Consider the following 19449-nt stretch of genomic DNA (forward strand, 5'->3'; position numbering starts at 1 on the left):
CTTAATAAAAGAACGACCACGTCGGACTCCTCGTCCACCGGCGACCGAGAAGATTACTGTCGCACTCATCCACTACGTAAAATACCGAGATTACCCCCAACTAAATCACCCTATATACCCAAAATATCCCAACGACCGCTTCCATTATCACGCTAAGTCTCCCACTTCCACTCCTACGTGGCCTGATTTTATTGCAGCATTTACTATCAACCCACGCGCCTATTGCATTTTCCCATCCACGCGTCGTTTCTAAAGTCTATATACTTTTAATTTTAAGAATACAAAAATTAAATATCTATTTTAGTTTTTCTATTTTTAAAAACTAACTATTTATTTATTGATTCCAGGTTTATTTTAGATTTTTTTATAAATTTTTTTATTAAGTATGGTAGTCCACGCGCTACGAGGAGGAGTGGGGAAAATAAAAGAAATACAGTAGTTCGCAACCACCTATTCAGAACGACTAGAAAATTCGGAGTAGACTTCAGCTCCAAGATCCATACTTCAGTCAAGCCCGTTTCTCTCTGTCTCTCACACAGCCCGATCGCTTGCTTCCGCCATGGTTTTCCCATCTTTTTAGCGCAGAAGATCAAGTTATCCTTCGTAGAACAGAGACAGGGGATCGATCCCGACAGACACCAAGGTTAGTAATCCTTGTCTCAATCTTGTTGGGTTTTCATGGTTCGAGCAACATTCGCCAGCTTACAGCTGAGAATCTTTTGAAGAACCATCTGGGTTTTCATTTTTGTGCTTGATGAAGACTGAAATTAGTATTTAAAGCCATGAAAAATCTTGTGTCTCTGTTTTTCTTTGTTCTTGCGCTGCAACTGTTCGAAGAAATACGCTTTTCGTTTGGTCAATCAGATGCCCTAGGATTTGCGGTTGTTGAATCTGAAACTAAAGATGAAATTCCTAATGAAACTTATAATTATGAAAGGCATGATGAGGTGGAGAAACAATGCAAATTTGTTCTGTCAGCTGCAGCTGAATTCAGCTCGGATACTACTAGGTTTACTAGAATGAAGGAACAGCTTCAGTTTATAAATGGAGATTGGTGGCAAGATGAGGGAAAGTATCCTATAATGCCTTATGAAAATCTAACTCTTTCAGAAAGGGACTTTATAAATGTTGAGAGCCCTTTGAAATTGATATCCTTTTGGGTTACTGATATTGATCCTGCCCATCAAACCAAGAAGTCTGTCAGTGTTAGTGGGTTAGTGTCAATGGGCATAGCTTTGGATCGTGCTTTTGACCAAAGGTCATATGGACATCCTCATTTTCAGTTTTGGCCTGGCTATTCTGAGCTCACACTGCCTTTGCAAGGAATCTATACTGAATCCAAGAAGAATGGTGGGGAAAGAGTGCTGTGTTTGTTGGGTAGTGGGATGTTACCTTCTCGTGATCAAGAGTCCGATAATCCCTGGAGTTGGGTCAAGGATTCAAATGGGAATCCTCACCAGATGCCACTTCTTCAAGACGATCAAATTCTACTTGTTTTGCGATATCCGATGAGGTATACGTTGACAAGTAGAGTAATCCTAGGTGAATTGAGAAGTTTGAACCCCAAGTCGAACTCTAAGTACTTCGACGACGTTCACATTTCGTCTCAACTCGATGATGTGAACTATGATTTCGCAGCTGAGAAAGTTGTCAAAAAAGCGTGTTCTCCGTACCCTTACAATGATGACTTTTTGAAGAAGAACATTAGTACGTATCGAGGTTCTTTTTGCAGGGTTTTGCAAGAAATGACAAGGGGACAAGCTTTCACAATCCTCCCAAACTGGAGATGCAACTCTACAGATGAATTTTGTAGGAAACTTGGTCCGTTTCTATCAGATAAAGAGATCAATGGTACCGACGGAGGTTTCAAAGATGTGAGCCTTTATATGCAGGACGTGAAATGCAAGCTGCGGGGCTCTAGCCATAACGACATATCTGCTAGCGTTTCTGCTGTCTTTCGGGCTGTTTTGCCATCGGAGAATATCTACACTGCTTGGAGAAGAACTGCACTTAATAACATGACAATGGTGTCTGAGGGAATGTGGAAGTCTTCCAGTGGGCAGCTTTGCATGGTTGGTTGCGTTGGGCTTGTTAATATCGATAAGAGCTCCTGTGACTCTAGGATCTGCCTGTATCTTCCGACCTCGTTTACTTTAAAACAACGAAGCATTCTTGTCGGTTCAATTTCGAGCACGAATGATAACCCAACGTACTACCCTTTGTCATTTGAAAAGTTATTAAGGCCTACAGAGTTGTGGAGTTATTTTAGGGAGTCCCATCCATTTTACAGTTACACAAAGATTGCTTCAGCTGGTGCCGTGCTCGAGAAAAACGAGCCTTTCAGTTTTCAGGCTGTCGTAAAGAAGTCATTGCTGCATTATCCCAAACTGGAAGACACCGAAACGTTCAAACTCAGTGAGTCTCTTCTCTTAGAAGATCTCACCCTTCATGTCCCTGCAGTTCCCATTCCAGCTCTTGGTTCTCAAGCTTCGAGAACGGATGTTCAGATGGATATTATCTCTGTTGGTTCCTTTTTCGGACGGGATTGGTCGAGGTTAAATGGATCCATCTCGGACATGGAAACTCCTTATCATGTTAAGCCTGAATACACTGAAAAGCAGCTGCTTGTGAATGTATCTGCACTACTCTCACTTTCAGGACAGACATATAGCAACTTTTCTGCACTTTTTGTGGAGGGTATTTACGATCCACATGTTGGACATATGTATCTAGTTGGTTGCAGAGATGTTCGTGCATCGTGGAACGTTTTGCTCGAGAGCATGGATCTTGAAGATGGCTTGGATTGTCAAATTGAAGTAGTTGTGTCATATCCTCCCACTACAGCTCAGTGGTTAATCAATCCAACTGCACAGGTCTCCATTTCCAGCCAACGAACAGAAGACGACCCTTTATATTTCAGCTCAATAAAACTCGAGACGATGCCGATCATGTATAGGAGGCAGCGACAAGATATCCTTTCTCGTAAGAGTGTCGAGGGTATACTCCGAATATTGACACTTTCACTAGCGATCGCTTGCATCACAAGTCAGATATTTTATATAAATCATAATCTCGAGTCTGTTCCATTCATATCTCTTGTTACACTGGGAGTTCAAGCCCTTTGTTATACTCTTCCACTGGTCACTGGTGCTGAAGCTCTCTTCAAACGACGCGATTCTGAATCATATGAGGAGTCGTATAATCTCGAAAATAATCTTTGGTTTGTCGTGATGGATTATGTCGTCAAGCTTCAAGTTGTAACCTCACTTCTATTGACTTTGAGACTTTGCCAGAAGGTTTGGAAATCTCGGATCAAGTTACTACGACAAGCTCCTCTCGAACCACATCGTGTCCCCAGTGATAAGTGGGTGCTTATTACTACCTTCTTTATACATCTTGTCGGGTATGTAGTTGTTGTCGTGGTTCATGCTTCAAGGACAACCAAAACCCGGGTCGAGAGTTTCTTGATATCTAACAGAGCTTCAAGTTCCCACATGATGCAGGGATGGGAAAGGGACTTACAAGAGTATGTGGGTCTTGTTCAAGATTTTTGCTTACTCCCTCAAATCATTGGCAATTTCTTATGGCAAATTGATTGCAAACCTCTTAGGAAGTGTTATTTCATTGGAATCACTCTGGTTAGACTTCTTCCACACATTTATGACTTAATTAGAGCTCCTTCTGTAAATCCTTACTTTGTTCAAGAGTATGAGTTTGTGAACCCAAGCATGGACTTCTACTCTAGATTTGGAGATGTTGCCATTCCTTCGATCGCATTGATCCTTGCAGTCGTCGTCTACGTTCAGCAACGATGGAGCTATGAGAAACTAAGCAACAGTCTCGTGGTCGGGCGGATTAGGCTTCTTCCAAGCGCTTCTAGAAAGTATCAGAGGTTGCCTTCCAAGTCATATGAAGCTGAGCTTGCTTCTGCTGAAAATGGTAACGCCGAACGGGAAGATGTAGAATGATACCGAACGATTTACAGAACATGGCGACATTGAGGTTGTTATAACAGGCAATGTTGTTTTTTTTTTCTTTTACATAGTAGGTGTTGTTTTTACTACATAGTTTCTGCTTGGTTACTGTTTATGGATGTTTCTGCGTCAAATAGAATACTCAGAAGCCTCATTTGAGGATATCCTGAAATAAGGTTTTGAGAAGATCTTATGAGAATATTGGTTTGAATTGTAGATTCTGAACAAATGGATTAGAAGTAGTGTTCAAGGGTGATTGAGGTAAAAAAAAAGAAGGAAGAGCCAGTCCCGAACGTTGTCCTTAGCGTCTCGACATTGACCTGCAGCCAAGCCTAGAGTCTCGATATTATGACTTGGGTGAAGCAATGTGATACAATGCCACTACAAGTATACACACGTTACGCTCATGGCAAAAAGAAGCAGCAGTCACATATGAAACCCATTAGTTTGAATTTTTCTTTTTAAGTTTCGGTATTGTAAGGAGTCCTTCACTTTCATTTCTATTTTTAGTTATTTCCTTTGTTATAGAGGATGATCCTCCGTGATGGTTCCATTGATATAGCCATAGCTATTGTACAACTTGTATAAATAGTCATAAACATCAATGGAGATGATACCTATAAATAGGTCGAAAGAAGAATTCTACTTCTTCCTCCACACAAACACTTGTCTACCTCCACTTATGAGAGACTCATAACTCGATTGTAGACTTGGGCCCGTAACACAATGCCTCACTCAATGCCATGATCACCCCTCAACCCTACTCAATGCTAAAAACATGTGCCATCGAGGTGTTATAACCTAGCTGCAACTATGACAACATCGAGATGTTATAACCTAGGTGCGTGGTTAATGATGGTTTTATTCTCTCAAGACGTATGTGATACCTGACAATGATATGTTTCCTTTTGGTTCACCTTCTTGAATATAAATGTACGCATTTTGTTTGATTGAATCTTGAAGGTTCATGGCTTGAAGTCAAAAATAGTTTACAATCATTAGCAACCATACTTGCATCATCTCATGGTTCATGATTTAGAAGAAACAAGGAACAAATCTTTTAATGATATCCCTTCTCAAACCAGACACTCCCAAGTCTTCTTTCAACCAATACTTTGGCTTGCTTATCGAAGCAACACTTGTCGTATTGGCATAATGCATCATACATTACGACCAACTTTGTGTTCACTTGTGGGGCATCGTTGATACTCACGACAATGTTTTGGAACTATGAGATCCCACATCAATTGGAGAGAGGAACAAAACATTTTTTTATAAGAGTGTGAAAACCTCTTCTTAGTAGATGTATTTTAAAATTGTGAGGCTGACAACGATATGTAACGAGTCAAAACGGACAATATTTGCTAGCAATAAGATTGAGCTATTATAGGAAACCTTGTTCCAAGAGGTAACTTACAAAATTTTGGGACGTTGTTAATTTCGAGTATCTGACCTCTTGGTCGATGGTACATACATGAAGCAATTGAGTGATGTTTGGGATGACATACATGAATATCTAACTTCTGCACATTGATGAACTCAAAACAAAGATAAATCCGAAAAACAATTCTACCCAATTAATAAAAACTTGAAAGTGATTATTAATTGCTCGATTTGAGCATTCAACACCCAACATAATTTTCGTAGAACTTTATGACAAAATAGTCATTGATAAATAATAATAATAATACCTAAATCTCTATTGGTGAACCAATCACTAACAAGATTTGGTAGTTAAATGAGTACAAATTGGTAATTTTATACATAAATAATGAGAAGATCTGATCTTTTTGTTCGGTGGTTTGTCACCCTCATAGTAGATATCAAGAATGGCTATGAGCTAGAAAGCTTAAATTAATACTTTTTTTAATTTCAAACACTAATTTTGGTTCAGATTAGAGACTTTTTGAGCGGTGCTCAATTCAAGCACAGCTCGAGATGTACATGGGTCGAGTTGAAAAAATCTTCTGTACCAACCCAAAATTTTAGATTAGTAGGGTCGGTGACGTAAGCAACCTGAATAAGGTTTACAATGTAACCCAACCCAACCCTCCATTTTCGGGTTGAGCTGGGTTGTTGAATATTTGCTATATTAATATCACAAAAAATTAACTGATTTTATTTTTATTTTCAATTATGTTATTTAATTACGTCTTATACTTGCTCATGATTTTCTTTTCTTTTTTTTTTCCTATTTATTTATTTTTAATTTGGAGGACCACTTTGAAAGAGCAATAATTTTATTAAATATTTATTAATTTATTAATTAGTATTCTTTTCTTTTCATAATTGACTTGGTTATAATAATTCCCTCTTGAAACATGTCTCGATTATCTTTATTTTTTTTCCTTTTTAATATTAATATTAATATGATAATCGATCAGTTTTATAATATGGGAAATCATGCTTATTTGATAATTTTTATTATGAAAAATTAAATAATGTATGGGGAATTCGTGGTCCACTTCTAAGATTAAAGAAATGAATAATAATTAATTTTTTAAGAATTAAATCAACAATATTTATATCATAAATTACAATATACTTTGAAAAAATAAATCGTGGTCCTAATTTTTGGGACCACTAAATTGAATTAATGTAATATTATGCATTTGTCAGCTTACATTCAAGACATATTAGCTTTTATATTATTGTTTTGTCAAATAAAAAATATATTTATTGACTATAGGTTAGGTTGGCCATTTAAATTGTATAAATATTTGTTTAAAAAATTAATGAAAAACATTAGTTTATCAATTAGTTTCTCATTTTCAAACATTAGTGTTAAATATTTATTTTTTTTTAAATAATTTGTCTAAAATTTTGAAATATCAATTTTAATAATTGAATTAATACAAAAACAAAAATAAAAGTGTATATTTAATTCTTAAATTTTTAAAAATTATTTATTTTGTCTATTTGTGTCACCTAATATTCATTTATCTAATACTCGTGGTTTAGTGCATATTTAATATATTTATAAAATAATAGTAAAAATAAAAAAAATGTTTACCTAAAATTCAGTAAATATTTTAAATTTCTAACTTAAAAAATACACCACTAATTTATAATTTAATAAATTTTTAAAATTGAATATATTTTGTTGGAGGATGAAAGCCTCACATCTGTTCGTATAAATAAACTATACTATACTTTACTTTGTATAAGTTGGTGAAAGTGGACAATATCATATTTAAGTTTTATTTAATTTTAAAAAACAAATAATAAAAAAATCTAAGTTATTTGAGAATTATGAAAGAATATATTGGACCAACCATCGAATTTAAGTTTTAAGAAACAAAAAGAAATCAAATCATTATCCAAGCTAATGGGTTCAGAAACGGGTCCGAGGATGGATGCGGGGCTGCCGGTGATAAACTTCAGCGGCGACGATGTGAAGGCGGAGGGCGGCGAGGTGTGGAGGAGGAGGAGCGGAGAAGTCCGAGAAGCCCTGGAAGAGTACGGGTGTTTTATCGCAGAGTACGAGGGGATTAGCCCGGAGCTACGCGTCCAGGTTTTCAAGGCCGTGGAAGCACTTTTTGAGCTTCCAATTGAGACGAAGAAGAAGAACAGATACGAAAAGCCCTTTAATGGGTATGTCGGGGAGCTTCGTACCCTCCCTCTGCATGAAAGCTTGGGCATTGACGACGCCACAAACATCGATGGTGTTCAGGCCTTCACTAACCTCATGTGGCCCAATGGAAACCACCATTTTAGGTGATTTGGAATGCTTTCCTAACTTTATACCATAATTTTGAATTCATTTTGTAACCGCTCAAACACGCCCACCGCTAACAAATATAGTCTTCTTTTAAGTTTTCACTCTCAAACGTTTCCTCCTGGTCCATTTTAAAGAATATTTCGTTCAAGAGATGTGAGATTTCACAATCAACCCTTTTATAATCGAGTGTCCTGTCACTAGTTACTTTATGTGGGACCTCCCAATCCACTCCTTTTGGGCTCACAATCTTTGCTGACATATTGTCTCGTGTCCACCCCTTCAAAACTTAGCTTTCTTGTTAGCACATCGTCTGATTTCTGGCTCTGATACCATATTAGTTGTGGAAGAGAACTAAACATTCTTTGAAAGGGTGTGAAAACGTTTCCGTAGCATACGCTTTTTAAAAATCTTGAGGGGAAATTCGAAAGAGAAAATATAAAGATAACAATATGTGCTAGTGGTGAGCTTGAATAGTTACCGATTTTGGTTGAAGTGATGATGTTTTTATTTGGTTTGTTCAGTTCGAATTTGCATTCGTTTGCGAAGAAAGCAGAAGAATTGGACCAAATGGTGACGAAAATGATATTTGAAAGCTATGGAGTTGAGAAGTATCATGAGACTCATGCTGCTTCCATTACTTATCTTCTTAGAGCTTTGAAGAACAAAGCTCCTCATTCTCAAAACCCTACTTTGTGCCTTGTGGATCACACTGATAAGAGCTTCACCACCATGGTCTATCAAGATCATACCAATGGTTTGGAGGTCCAGACTAAAGATGGTCGGTGGATTCAGGTCGATAACTCCTCACCCTCGACCTTCGTCGTCATTGCCGGGGATGCATTCAAGGTCGAGTATATATATATATCTCTATACACTCACTATTTTCATCAACTAGGATATTTGTGGGTTGCATTGGGTCGAGATTTTTTTTAACCCAACTCAATTCTTCAATTTTATTTATCTTTTGGATTGAGTTGGTTAAAATTATTAGGTCAGCTAGTTCATAAAACATCTATTAAAACTCAATTTTATTATATATTTTGAAAATTTATTTTTTAATGGTTAAATTATTTGTAAGAGTGGGTAGAGAATAAATAATCATGAAATTAAATAAAAATAAAATAACGAGTAATAAATTCAGGTCAGTTCGGTTAAACCTAATGTAGTTTTATAAGAACCCATGAACCAACTCAATGCATAGTTTTTTTTTTTTTTTTTTTTTTTTTTTTTTTTTTTTTTTTTTTTTTTTTTTTTTTTTTTTTTTTTTTTTTTTTTTTTTTTTTTTTTTTTTTTTTTTTTTTTTTTTGAACCCAGCCAATGGGTTAGGTTGATCGAGTTGTTCAGGTCATCGAATTGTTTGAACCTAAGTATTTGGACAAAAACGAAAGGGTATCTAAGTTACAAAGACCAAAATGATATTTTAACATAAACATTTATTTTTAATATACACGTTCTTGAAGTCTTAAAAAACGTTAAGGAGTAATCGTTTGAGAATAAACCCTAATTACGGTGTTCGGTTTTGATAGAGAAGGCTTGGAGCAATGACAGGATAGAGTCACCAACTCACAAAGTGACGATAAGAGGGAATGAAGATAGGTACTCTCTTGCAATGTTTGGATTCAGCAATGGAATTGTGGAAGTGCCCAAGGAGCTCATAGACCAAACCCATCCTTTGAGATATAAACCCTTTGATCATATTGGATTGCTTCATTTCTTCCGCTCAAAAGAGGGTTTCAAATCCAAATCTCCACTCCAAGACTACTGCGCTCTCTGAATCAACAACACCTATCCTGTTTAAGTTTCTCTGTGTTCATGAGCTTTTGCTTTGTTTGTGTGCTTTTAGGTTAAGAACGAATGTATGAACCCTAATAAACTTGGTGTGTTTGCTCTTCTTAATAATATAAATCATTTCTTTTTATCAATCATTTTACATTTGTGTTTGTTTCTGATTCGTAGTTTCAAATTCAAACAATCATCTCGATTGATATCAGTTACGTTTGTTTTTTCACTACATTTTTATCGTTTGTTTTTATTTTTATTTTTAATCAAACATTTGAATTTCTAAGATAAATTCAAAAAAGCTAAAGAACTCGACCAACTCAACTTATCATATAGTCGGGTTGGGTTCATATAAATAAAAATTTTATGCGGAATTAATTCCGGGTCCTCAAAATTAGGTTGAATCGAATTAATTCTAATTTATTGTTAATTTTAAAATATACATTTTAACATACAATTAAATTTGATTTAAGTCAACCCAGGAACACCCGATACTTTTCAAAAGTCAAAAACTAAAAATTAAATTACCGAAGTGACATGTACTTATTTCTTATACGTCAGATATTCGAAAATTAAATTTGTGCAATTTTACAAACTTTAGCAAGAACGCTTCAAACTCGATGTAACATTAAACAATATTAGTGCAACATTCAAACAAAAATATAATAAAGTATTGTTTAGTTGAAATGTATGAATCAAATATTAATCTTACAATAATATATTTCGTATTCTTTTAATTCAATCATTTAAGAGAAATGATTTAATTAAACCAAGTATGATGACTTAAAATATATATGAAATAACCCCACAAATTAAATTTAATCTCAAGTCCACATCGGTGACCACAAACAATAGATTATATACAAACACATGAATCATCCAAAATAAAAAAGCCCCAACCTTTTGTCTCTCTTACATAAGCTATCAAACCAAGGAAGAACAGGTAGCAGTGAGTTAGGCATTGGTGAGAATGGGGTCCGAAACACAAGCCAGAGTGCCCGTAATAGACTTGTCCAAATTAGAGACGTTGGAGGCTGGCACTGAAGCATGGGGCTCAACATGCAAGGCGATGAGGGTTGGTTTGGAGGAATTTGGGTGCTTTTGTGTGGTTTTTGAGGAGGTTTCTTTGGAGCTTCATAACTCCTTCTTTGGAGCTGTTGATGAGCTGTTTCAGCTTCCAATTGAAACTCGAATCAAGAACACAAGTGAAAAGGCTTACCATGGCTACTTTGGTCGCTACTCCTTTCTTCCTCTCTATGAATCCATGGCTATTGAAAACCCAACTCAGCTAGACGCTGCTCAAAGCTTTGCCAATCTCATGTGGCCTGCTCAAGGAAACAATCACTTCAGGTAATTATTAGAATATTATGTTACGAGGTGTAGATTTTAACTTCTGAGCTCGAATTGAACGTCTTTTAACCATATTCATGTTTGTGAAAGTTACCTAAGAAAATTGACCCACCGGAGAAAAAGTTAAGTTATAAGTTTAGTTTATGAACTTTGATGGTGGTAAACTTTTAATTTTTTGTTTAATAGATTTGTAAATTTTTAGAAATTTTGATTAAGTGAGACATGGTGTCTAACACTTTACCACTCTGTGGTCTAAGGGAGCTATCTTATGCTACGTGAGTGTAATGGTTGGACGAACGTTGTAAGATGAATGTCTTGGGCGTCTTCCTCGTTTTTGAAAATAATGTTATAGGCATGGGTGTGTTGAGATTGTGTCATGTCAAACTTATTAAATATTTAAACTTTAGGATCAAATCGACACAAACTTGAAAGCTCATAAATTGTGAGATCCCACGTCAGTATTCCTTGTAAGGGTATGGGAAACCTTTCTCTAGGAGACCCATTTTTAAACCTTTCTCTAGGAGACCCATTTTTAAACCTTTCTCTAGGAGACCCATTTTTAAAACCATGAGGTTTTCTTGTAAGGGTATGGAAAACCTTTCACAAATGGGGTGAATTGTGAGATCTCACTTGGAATACGGATGGAGTGAAAATGAATTATTGGAAGTTTTTCATTTTTATGTAATGACAGCGAAACTATTCAACGTTTCTCAACCTTGATGGCAAAACTGGACAAGATAATAACAAGAATGGTGTTGGAAAGCTATGGAGTAACAAAGCAGCTGATCGACACAAACATAGATTCAACAGCCAACCTTCTCCGCTTCTTCAAATACCGAGTTCCTGAGGAACACGAAACCGATGTGGGACTGCACGCCCATACAGATCTCACTTTTTTCTCCATAATTCATCAACATCTCATCGGTGGTCTCCAAATTCAATCCCTCGACGATCAATGGATCGACCTCGAGCCCTCCGGCCACTGCTCCTTCGTCGTCATGGCGGGTGACGCGCTAATGGTATCCACATTTCATCATTCTAGTTCATATCAATTATCGTTGAACTATACTCACTTTATCTGAATGAATGAACGTAGGCATGGAGCAACGATAGAATAAGGAGTTGTAGGCATCGAGTGACAATGAAAGCGGAGGAAACGAGATACTCAGCTGGGATGTTTTCGTTCAAGAATGGGACGATTAGTGTGCCTGAAGAGCTTGTGGATGATGCCAACCCATTGCGATACAAGCCCTTTAATCACTTTGACTTCCTTACTTATGACAAAGCAAAGGGTTCTAAAAAATTTCTCTATCGTATTAGAGATTATTGCAGCATTTGAATCAACAAAACTTGAAACTCTGTCCAATATATATGAATTATTGTTCATCAATAAGTTTGCCTGTAAAATATTTCCCTTTCTTCCTTCTATAATCCGAACATTTGTACCGATTAATGTTATTGTGCTTGTTTTCTCACCGTTTATTTACAAAAGTTTATGAAAAAAAAGTTTGAATATTATGTTTCCCGAATGATGCTACTATTTAGTAGAATAAGTTACTAACTTATGGACTTATTTATGAGCCTGAGAACTTCGAGTAGTTAACAAATTATGAACCAAGTTTTATGCAAGATTGTCGGTGGTTTTTAAAGTTCTTTACAAAATTACAACAACAAATTGTGGTTCAGTAGTTCTTAATTTAACTCGAGTAGAAAGTTAAAGGAAGCTAGTTAGTATTTTTGTGCTTTAATTAATAAGATTGTCCATTCCTACTCTGAACAAAAGTTTAGGAAGTTTGTTAGTGTTGTTTTGTGTTTTAATGGATAAGATTTGTTAAAATAAAACTCACTGATTTGTGAAGTAACTCTCACACATACTAACAATCGAACGCTCCGTTACCGCTTTATAAAAGTACTACTCGCGTACTTGTGAGGGAGATGTCAAGAAGGGAGAGACAAAGAGACGAAGTAAACTCTTACCATCACTCTCTAAAACAACTCTAAGTCTTTTTCTTTCAGCTACTTCTTTTCAAATTGAACTTTAATAACAAAACTAACCTTCACCATTAAGTTTATTCCAACAAGATTGTTCGATGGTTCTTAATTTGAGAAGAAAGTTTAGGGAGTCGGTTAGTATTATTTTATGCTTTAATCAACAAGATTCTTTGTGATTTTTATGAAGAAAGTTTAGAAAGTACGTAGTGTTGTTCTGTGCTTCACTGTGACATATACGTTTTTTTCACAATTACTACAACAAATAGAATTGAAAGACGTGATTAAAAGATCTCTCCCCCTCAAATTTTTACTTTGGTCTGTTGTACATATTTTGATGGTGGTCAGATCCAAAAAGATCTAATCATTGGCGAACACTTTGTTAAAGAAGTGTGTTTTATTTATGTAGTACACGAACAGTTTGTTAAAGAAGTGTGGGAGGAGATTAGCCTACTTTGACCTGCTTCTCATCCTTCACGTCTACACGGATACAAGAGAGTCCGTCAAAATTATTGGATTTTATACGGATAAAGTCAGTCCAAGATATGGGGCGGTAAAGCGGTGGCTGAGTTGGGCTCAGAAGCTTCTTATGCGGTGACATTTCGACGTTTTCCGGCGGCACAAAAAGATAGGCCACCGAGAGCCGCTTTTGAGTCCGGTTCACAACGGCCTGATGGAACGGACTTTTGTACAACCCATTTGACACAATTTGGAGCATGTCTCCGACTTGAACCACTAGTGCACCGGCCACCGGCTCCACCGTCACCCACTGCCTCCCTTCCCGCAAAATTTGTAACCCTCTCGTGTTGTTTTGGTGCAGAACGGTTAAGAGGGTGGTGTCTGTGTGGGCGCCGAGCCCCATGGCTCGATCGGGGTCAGGGCAAGCTGGGTAGAAGTTCAACTGGGTGGCTGCATTACACGTCTTGAAATCCTCATTCGGGCCGGCCCAGTTGATGTCCTCTCGAGTTATGCCCAATTCGCTCAACGCTATCCACATCAGCCTTCCACATAGACTCTTCAACTCTCGGTCGTATTCCGCCATTATATCACTACAAGAAATAATAAAGACGATTAGGAATAACGATTCTTCACAATTATATGATTTGTGGTATGATATTATCTATTTTGAACATAAGCTCTCATGCTTTGTTTTGCACTTCGTCAAAAGGCCTCATTTGAGGATTCTAGTTATCACGTTAGGAATCACGACCCCTCACAATAGTATGATATTGTTCATTTTAAGCATAAGATCTCGTGGCTTTGCATACCATGTTAGGAATCACGACCCACCACACTGGTATGATATTGTCCACTTTGAGCATAAGCTCTCGTGGCTTTGCATACTATGTTAGGAATCACGACCCTCCACAATGGTATGATATGTCCACTTTGAGAATAAGCTCTCGTGGCCTTGCATCCCATGTTAAGAATTATGACCTGCCACACTGGTACGATATTGTCCACTTTGAGCATAAGCTCTCATGGCTTTGCATACCATGTTAGGAATCACAACCCTATACAATGGTATGATATTGTCATAAGCTCTCTCGTGACTTTGCTTTGGGCTTCCCAAAAAACCTCCTTTGAGGATTCTATTAACATGGTTAATAGAAATCGACCCTCTAACAACGGTGTGATATTGTTCACTTTAAGCATAAGCTCTAATGGTTTTGGTTTGGACTTCCTCGAAAGTTCTCATGTCAATAGAGATGTATTCCAATCCATGATCATTCCCTAAAAGGACGTCCCACACACTGCCAATGATCCTCAAGAAAGAGTAATTATTTAGTGAATGAATATGGGATTTTATAGGAGTAGTACCAGCGTTTGGAGTAGTCATGAGGCCAGAGGTGGCGGAAGTGTTCGAGAGGAGAGCCCATGATGGTGAAGCTTTCGGACCACATACGCTTAGGGAAGAAGGAGTTGATGCGGGCGATGCCATAGCCAGGGAAGGTGCCAGGGGTGCGAGAGGCCTTGAGCTTATAGGGAGTGGGGAGGGCAAAGAGGTCAATGGCGGAGGATTGAGCTGCATGGATGAGGGAAAGGGGGACTCCATGGTTAATGATTTGGAAGGAGCCCCACGTCCGTAAGGCCTTGCCGATGAGGTCGGGGGCATCAGGGAGGGAGAGGTCGATGAGGGGGAGGGTGTCGGAGAGGGGCGTGGAGTGTTGTTGGAGGGAAGGGAAAAGGTCGGGCTGAACCCACTGGTAGGAGTCGGGGAGTACTTGGAGAGAGTCCAAGTCGTGATCTTTGTGAGTGATGTGGACACTGTGGTGGGTTTGGGTGGTGGCCATCTTTGTTTTCCTTTAGATTTTTGGAATTTCAAAGGAAGAGATGTTGTTGTTGAGAGAAACATAGGCTATTGCTATTTATAGACATCATCATCCAAAGTAACGACAAATTTTGATAATGGTTCAATATGATCCATTTTGAATATAAAAGACTTCGTACCAATGAAGATAGTACTCTCCACACGTGGCTCTCCAACACTCTCAAACACATATACACGTCGAAACAAGAGAGAGAAATAGACAAAGAGAGAACGATGAGAGTAATAGAACGTGTTTGTGTTTTTCTGGTAGCTATTAAGTGAGTGATTTAATTATTCCTTATAATTTTATTTTTTTTTCTTTTATAAAACTATTTTTAATTATTATTTTTTTACAAATGTGAAAGGACCATTTTGTCCTCCCCATCAAAACTATCCTATTATTATTTTGAAAATTAAAAATAAATAAAGTAAATGGCATGCATCTCCTCCCTATAATCTATCAATGCCTAAATCACATGCATAATTAAATTAACATTATAACGCTCGAAAAAAGTTAGAGAATAAAAAGATTAAAAAAATGTACTTTATTTTAGTATTTTACTCGCTCTCATTTTTTTTTACTGAGGTAATGACTAAATTCTGGTCGAGAACGAAAACAGTTTGGCCATAGAGATCGATCTATGTCTCGTCCGAGCTTAAAATTTGCATCAAAACTAAGCTCAGTTCCCTCCTAAAATATACTCTAAACTACATGACAATACTCCTCTTTTTTATTTTGACCATACTACCCTTCCTCTTTTGATATGTCTATTTCAATATGGGCTCCACTCACAATAGAAGAAACAAGTTCAAGTCTTACATGCATGCCATTCAATATATATTTACTCTTGGACACATCTTCAAGGGCAATCTTGTCTCTTCCCCCACACAAAAGTAACAAAAAAAATTGGTGCATTTATGCATGTTCGAGATCGTGGCTACGACAACTCTATATCCTCTCTCTTCGCTCTAATAACTCCTACTCGTTCTTTTGAAAACAAAAATACTTTATTAGAGACTGACACTCGAGTAAATATTCACAAATTCTTAGTTTTTGAAGAGACGTTAACCATAAAATAGTTAAAATAATGGCATCTTACTAGATGTGCAAGGAGGAGTTATTATGATCGGTAAAAAAAGGAACCCTAAAACGATTTTATTTGTTTAAGAAGGAACGATAATGAATCTTTAACGATCATAACCACCCAAAACCCTTGTCTCTTGCACGTTTAGTGCTTAGGGCTAATAATTTTGGTTAAGAAATATGGCATGATATAAAATTGACATCCTTTGAATTTAAAAATAACTCAAGAAATTAGTAAAACCCTATTTATCGAAGGTTGGGAATAACGATTTCAACGTCTTTTTTAGTTTACTCAAATTAGAGATAAAACGAAGAAGTTTCAGTTGAAACAAGATACCCGACATGATATATAAGATTTTCCATTTAATAATTCATCGAGTTTTGAAGTTTTTTAACGGTGGAAATAATATATAAGACAAAAATGGCTTTTGAGAAACAATTCAACACTTGGTGCTTGACTTCCGACAAGACAGCTTAAACAAAAAAAGACCTTAAAAAAATCAGAAAACATATGTGACACATGACCATGCGTGGAAATAGTGGAATGGTAGCAATCTAAGACATGCAAAACGTAGCTAGCAAGGTTCGTCTCTTGTCAACTTTAGTGAAGAAGACAAAGTGAGGTAGAACAACACTTGTCGGGATCGTGTTGGACCGTCCTAGGTTTCTCTCGTTTGATATGTTAAGGTAAAATCAAATCATAAAACATAGGTCATAATGTTTTTTTTAATGTATGATCAAACATAGACCACAACTGTTTACTTGCTCTTTGTTTCCTTATTTAGAATTCATTCTTGTCCAAGTTGATTTTAGTGGTGGCCACTCCCAAATCCATACATGAAAGAAAATGACTTAATATCTGAACGAGATCTTATTTGATTATCAACGTCTTGGTATTATTATATGAAAGTTTGTAATGGGTAGCTCTTTAATGGACGGAGACCACATTCGAACGAAAATGACTTGAGAATTGGATGACTAAGTTACTATTTATACCAACAAGATGTACTTTTCTTTTCGGTAGCTCAATCATAAGAACTTTGAAATTAAGCGTATTTATCCTGTGTTGGATGACCTCTTAGAAAGCGTGTGAGGGTAATAGCATGTGAGTGAGGATCTCACTGTTAAAAACAAGAAGTAATTAACCTAATCATGTCGTAGGGAATGTACGAGAATGTTGGTACCATTAAGTGACGAATTCTGTAATAGCCCAAACTCACCGCTATAGGGTTTTCCTTCAAGGTTTTTAAAACTCGTCTACTAGGGAGAGAATTCCACGTCCTTATAAAGAATGTTTTGTTCCCTCCTCCAATCGATATGGGATCTCACAATCCACTTCCTTCAAGGTTCAGTGTCCTCATTGGCATTCGAAATCTCACAAATTCAAATTTCAAATTCTGATCCAGCGAAAATGTCGAGACTATTAATCGTCAAATTCAAATTCTAAATCCAAAGTGCTAAAACGCTAACAATATCTAAGGACAAAAATGAAAAGACGAGGACAAACAAAAAAAAAAAATAATAAAGCAGGGCTTTGATGGCAAATTTGTGTCCTTACAATAATATTTAAATATTAACCATCTTTATCTCCATATTCAATTCACTAAGCTTGTTGTTACATCATCTTCTTCGCTTGCTCGAGTGTCTTGACTTTAAACTAATTTATAATAATAATAATAACTGGGGAGGTGGCAGCAAAGAATGTGACACTAGGGTTAAATTATTAATTTATTATATAGTATTGGCTTTTGGCAACTATATAATATAAATGCATGCATGGGTATATTGAAGGGGCAAAATCATAGATGCTGCCAACAATGTATATTATAAATAAAATAAATAGTTAGGACATACTCCAATTTAATGTGTTGTTTTAATTTCCATCTCCCAATCTTAAAACCAGACATATATTTGTATGTTTTGAGAGACCAAACCCACCTAGATTTTCTCGAGTCAGAGGATTGATAAGAGTGTGTCTTTTTGATGTTCATTCAATGAACGTAGAGGGTGTCCACTTAATCATGCATCTCTGCCCTTCTTCATATTCTATATATTCAAACAATACCTGATTTTGTTAGGAGTCCCAAACATTAGGTGAAGGGACAACATACAAAAACCAAAATTCATTATTCACTCTCATATATATATATATATATAATAAATATGGGGTCTCGAGCGAAAACCCTAAGAATTGGGTATGGATTGAGATCGATGAGTTGTGCTCGAAGAGATATTGGTTGAACTCTTGTTACGTTTTCTGTCTTAGGCAACATGAGAATCGGTCGTTCGAATAGTACATGTATGAATTAAGACCATGTCTAAATGAGAGTTGTTGTGAGGATTCTATGATTAAAAAAGAATTAAAATAATAGAAAGTTGTTGTACTTTTTTTTTTTTGTGATCTTTTAAGAATTTTTGAGTGATGGTAAAGCATGTTGAAAATATTCGTGTTGGTATATAAGGGATAGTCTTCACTTTTAGAAGAGAGGAGTAAATAATGTGACTATGTTGCAAGAGATGTATGAAAATGTCGGAACTATCCGATACTAAATCTATATTTCGAATCATGATCGGAATCCGAAATGTAAGATATTTTGAGATTTAAAAGTGTACAGAAGTAGACAAAGCAAAAAACAAAGAAAATAGGAGGAAAAAGACAATGTAGTTTGACATCTGTCCTGTCCTTTTACAGGATAAAGCAAACTTTATTTTTATTAATTTTTTATGTGGGTTTTTTCTTTTTTTTCTTCTTAAAATATTTGTAAACTGTTAAAAATTCATTTCAAATTAACTTAATTTGTTCTTAGAATAATTAGAAATCTCGAAACTATAAAACAATGTTCATGTCAAATAAATCAATCAATGACTTAATTACATTAAAGTTTATGATTTTATTAGACATATATTTAAAAAATATTTAAGTATTTAGAAATAAAACTTGTAATTTAAATTAAAGATTAATTTAAAAAAATAAATTAGGATTATTGAGATAAAATAATTGTTATAACTAGTCATTCATCTTTTTAAAATATTGCAATATTGGTCTCAATATTGGTATAAAATCTTTTTGCCTCTACCTTTCATTTTCCTTTCATTCTAATCTTTCAATTTTAAATATTTATTTGAATTTCTTAATTTCTAATAGATAATTTTTTTTTTTTTTTTCTTTACAAAGGAATGGATGATGTAGTAATAGAACTGTCTTACTACTTGCGTTGCTTCGATGAAGGACTTGAACCCT

The 19449-nt window shown here is 36.1% G+C and overlaps 4 protein-coding genes across 4 annotated transcripts; 3 read left to right on the plus strand and 1 right to left on the minus strand.

The window, feature by feature from the left end:
• Positions 1-473: 473 nt before the first annotated feature.
• LOC111488069 lies at positions 474-4174 on the plus strand. Its single transcript, XM_023135689.1, has one exon. The coding sequence runs from the start codon at positions 783-785 to the stop codon at positions 3966-3968; it is 3186 nt and encodes a 1061-aa protein (XP_022991457.1). The 5' UTR covers positions 474-782; the 3' UTR covers positions 3969-4174.
• A 3086-nt stretch (positions 4175-7260) lies between these two features.
• Positions 7261-9621, plus strand: LOC111488145 (probable inactive 2-oxoglutarate-dependent dioxygenase AOP2). Its single transcript, XM_023135804.1, has 3 exons — positions 7261-7691; positions 8217-8541; positions 9227-9621. The coding sequence occupies exons 1-3, from the start codon at positions 7303-7305 to the stop codon at positions 9467-9469; spliced, it is 957 nt and encodes a 318-aa protein (XP_022991572.1). The 5' UTR covers positions 7261-7302; the 3' UTR covers positions 9470-9621.
• Positions 9622-10393: 772 nt separating this feature from the next.
• On the plus strand, positions 10394-12295 carry LOC111488804 (probable 2-oxoglutarate-dependent dioxygenase AOP1). Its single transcript, XM_023136716.1, has 3 exons — positions 10394-10824; positions 11516-11843; positions 11921-12295. Exons 1-3 carry the CDS (start codon positions 10445-10447, stop codon positions 12161-12163), a joined length of 951 nt encoding a protein of 316 aa, XP_022992484.1. The 5' UTR covers positions 10394-10444; the 3' UTR covers positions 12164-12295.
• Positions 12296-13194: 899 nt separating this feature from the next.
• LOC111488142 (gibberellin 3-beta-dioxygenase 1-like) lies at positions 13195-15139 on the minus strand. Its single transcript, XM_023135802.1, has 2 exons — positions 14635-15139; positions 13195-13862 (listed from the first exon to the last, which is right to left on the minus strand). Exons 1-2 carry the CDS (start codon positions 15105-15107, stop codon positions 13259-13261), a joined length of 1077 nt encoding a protein of 358 aa, XP_022991570.1. The 5' UTR covers positions 15108-15139; the 3' UTR covers positions 13195-13258.
• Positions 15140-19449: the final 4310 nt, after the last annotated feature.

This window comes from Cucurbita maxima, unplaced genomic scaffold (genome assembly GCF_002738345.1).
Source record: "Cucurbita maxima cultivar Rimu unplaced genomic scaffold, Cmax_1.0 Cma_Scf00013, whole genome shotgun sequence".
Classification (NCBI taxonomy): Eukaryota; Viridiplantae; Streptophyta; class Magnoliopsida; order Cucurbitales; family Cucurbitaceae; genus Cucurbita; species Cucurbita maxima.

Excerpts from the sequence above, each read along its gene's own strand:
- LOC111488069 (XM_023135689.1), top strand. The coding sequence starts at position 783 with ATGAAAAATCTTGTGTCTCTGTTTTTCTTTGTTCTTGCGCTGCAACTG.
- LOC111488145 (XM_023135804.1), top strand. The coding sequence starts at position 7,303 with ATGGGTTCAGAAACGGGTCCGAGGATGGATGCGGGGCTGCCGGTGATA. Across the intron at positions 7,692-8,216 it reads AATGGAAACCACCATTTTAG|TTCGAATTTGCATTCGTTTG; the intron begins GTGATTTGGAAT and ends TGGTTTGTTCAG. Across the intron at positions 8,542-9,226 it reads TTGCCGGGGATGCATTCAAG|GCTTGGAGCAATGACAGGAT; the intron begins GTCGAGTATATA and ends TTGATAGAGAAG.
- LOC111488804 (XM_023136716.1), top strand. The coding sequence starts at position 10,445 with ATGGGGTCCGAAACACAAGCCAGAGTGCCCGTAATAGACTTGTCCAAA. Across the intron at positions 10,825-11,515 it reads CAAGGAAACAATCACTTCAG|CGAAACTATTCAACGTTTCT; the intron begins GTAATTATTAGA and ends ATGTAATGACAG. Across the intron at positions 11,844-11,920 it reads TGGCGGGTGACGCGCTAATG|GCATGGAGCAACGATAGAAT; the intron begins GTATCCACATTT and ends GAATGAACGTAG.
- LOC111488142 (XM_023135802.1), bottom strand. The coding sequence starts at position 15,107 with ATGGCCACCACCCAAACCCACCACAGTGTCCACATCACTCACAAAGAT. Across the intron at positions 13,863-14,634 it reads CATGACTACTCCAAACGCTG|TGATATAATGGCGGAATACG; the intron begins GTACTACTCCTA and ends TATTTCTTGTAG.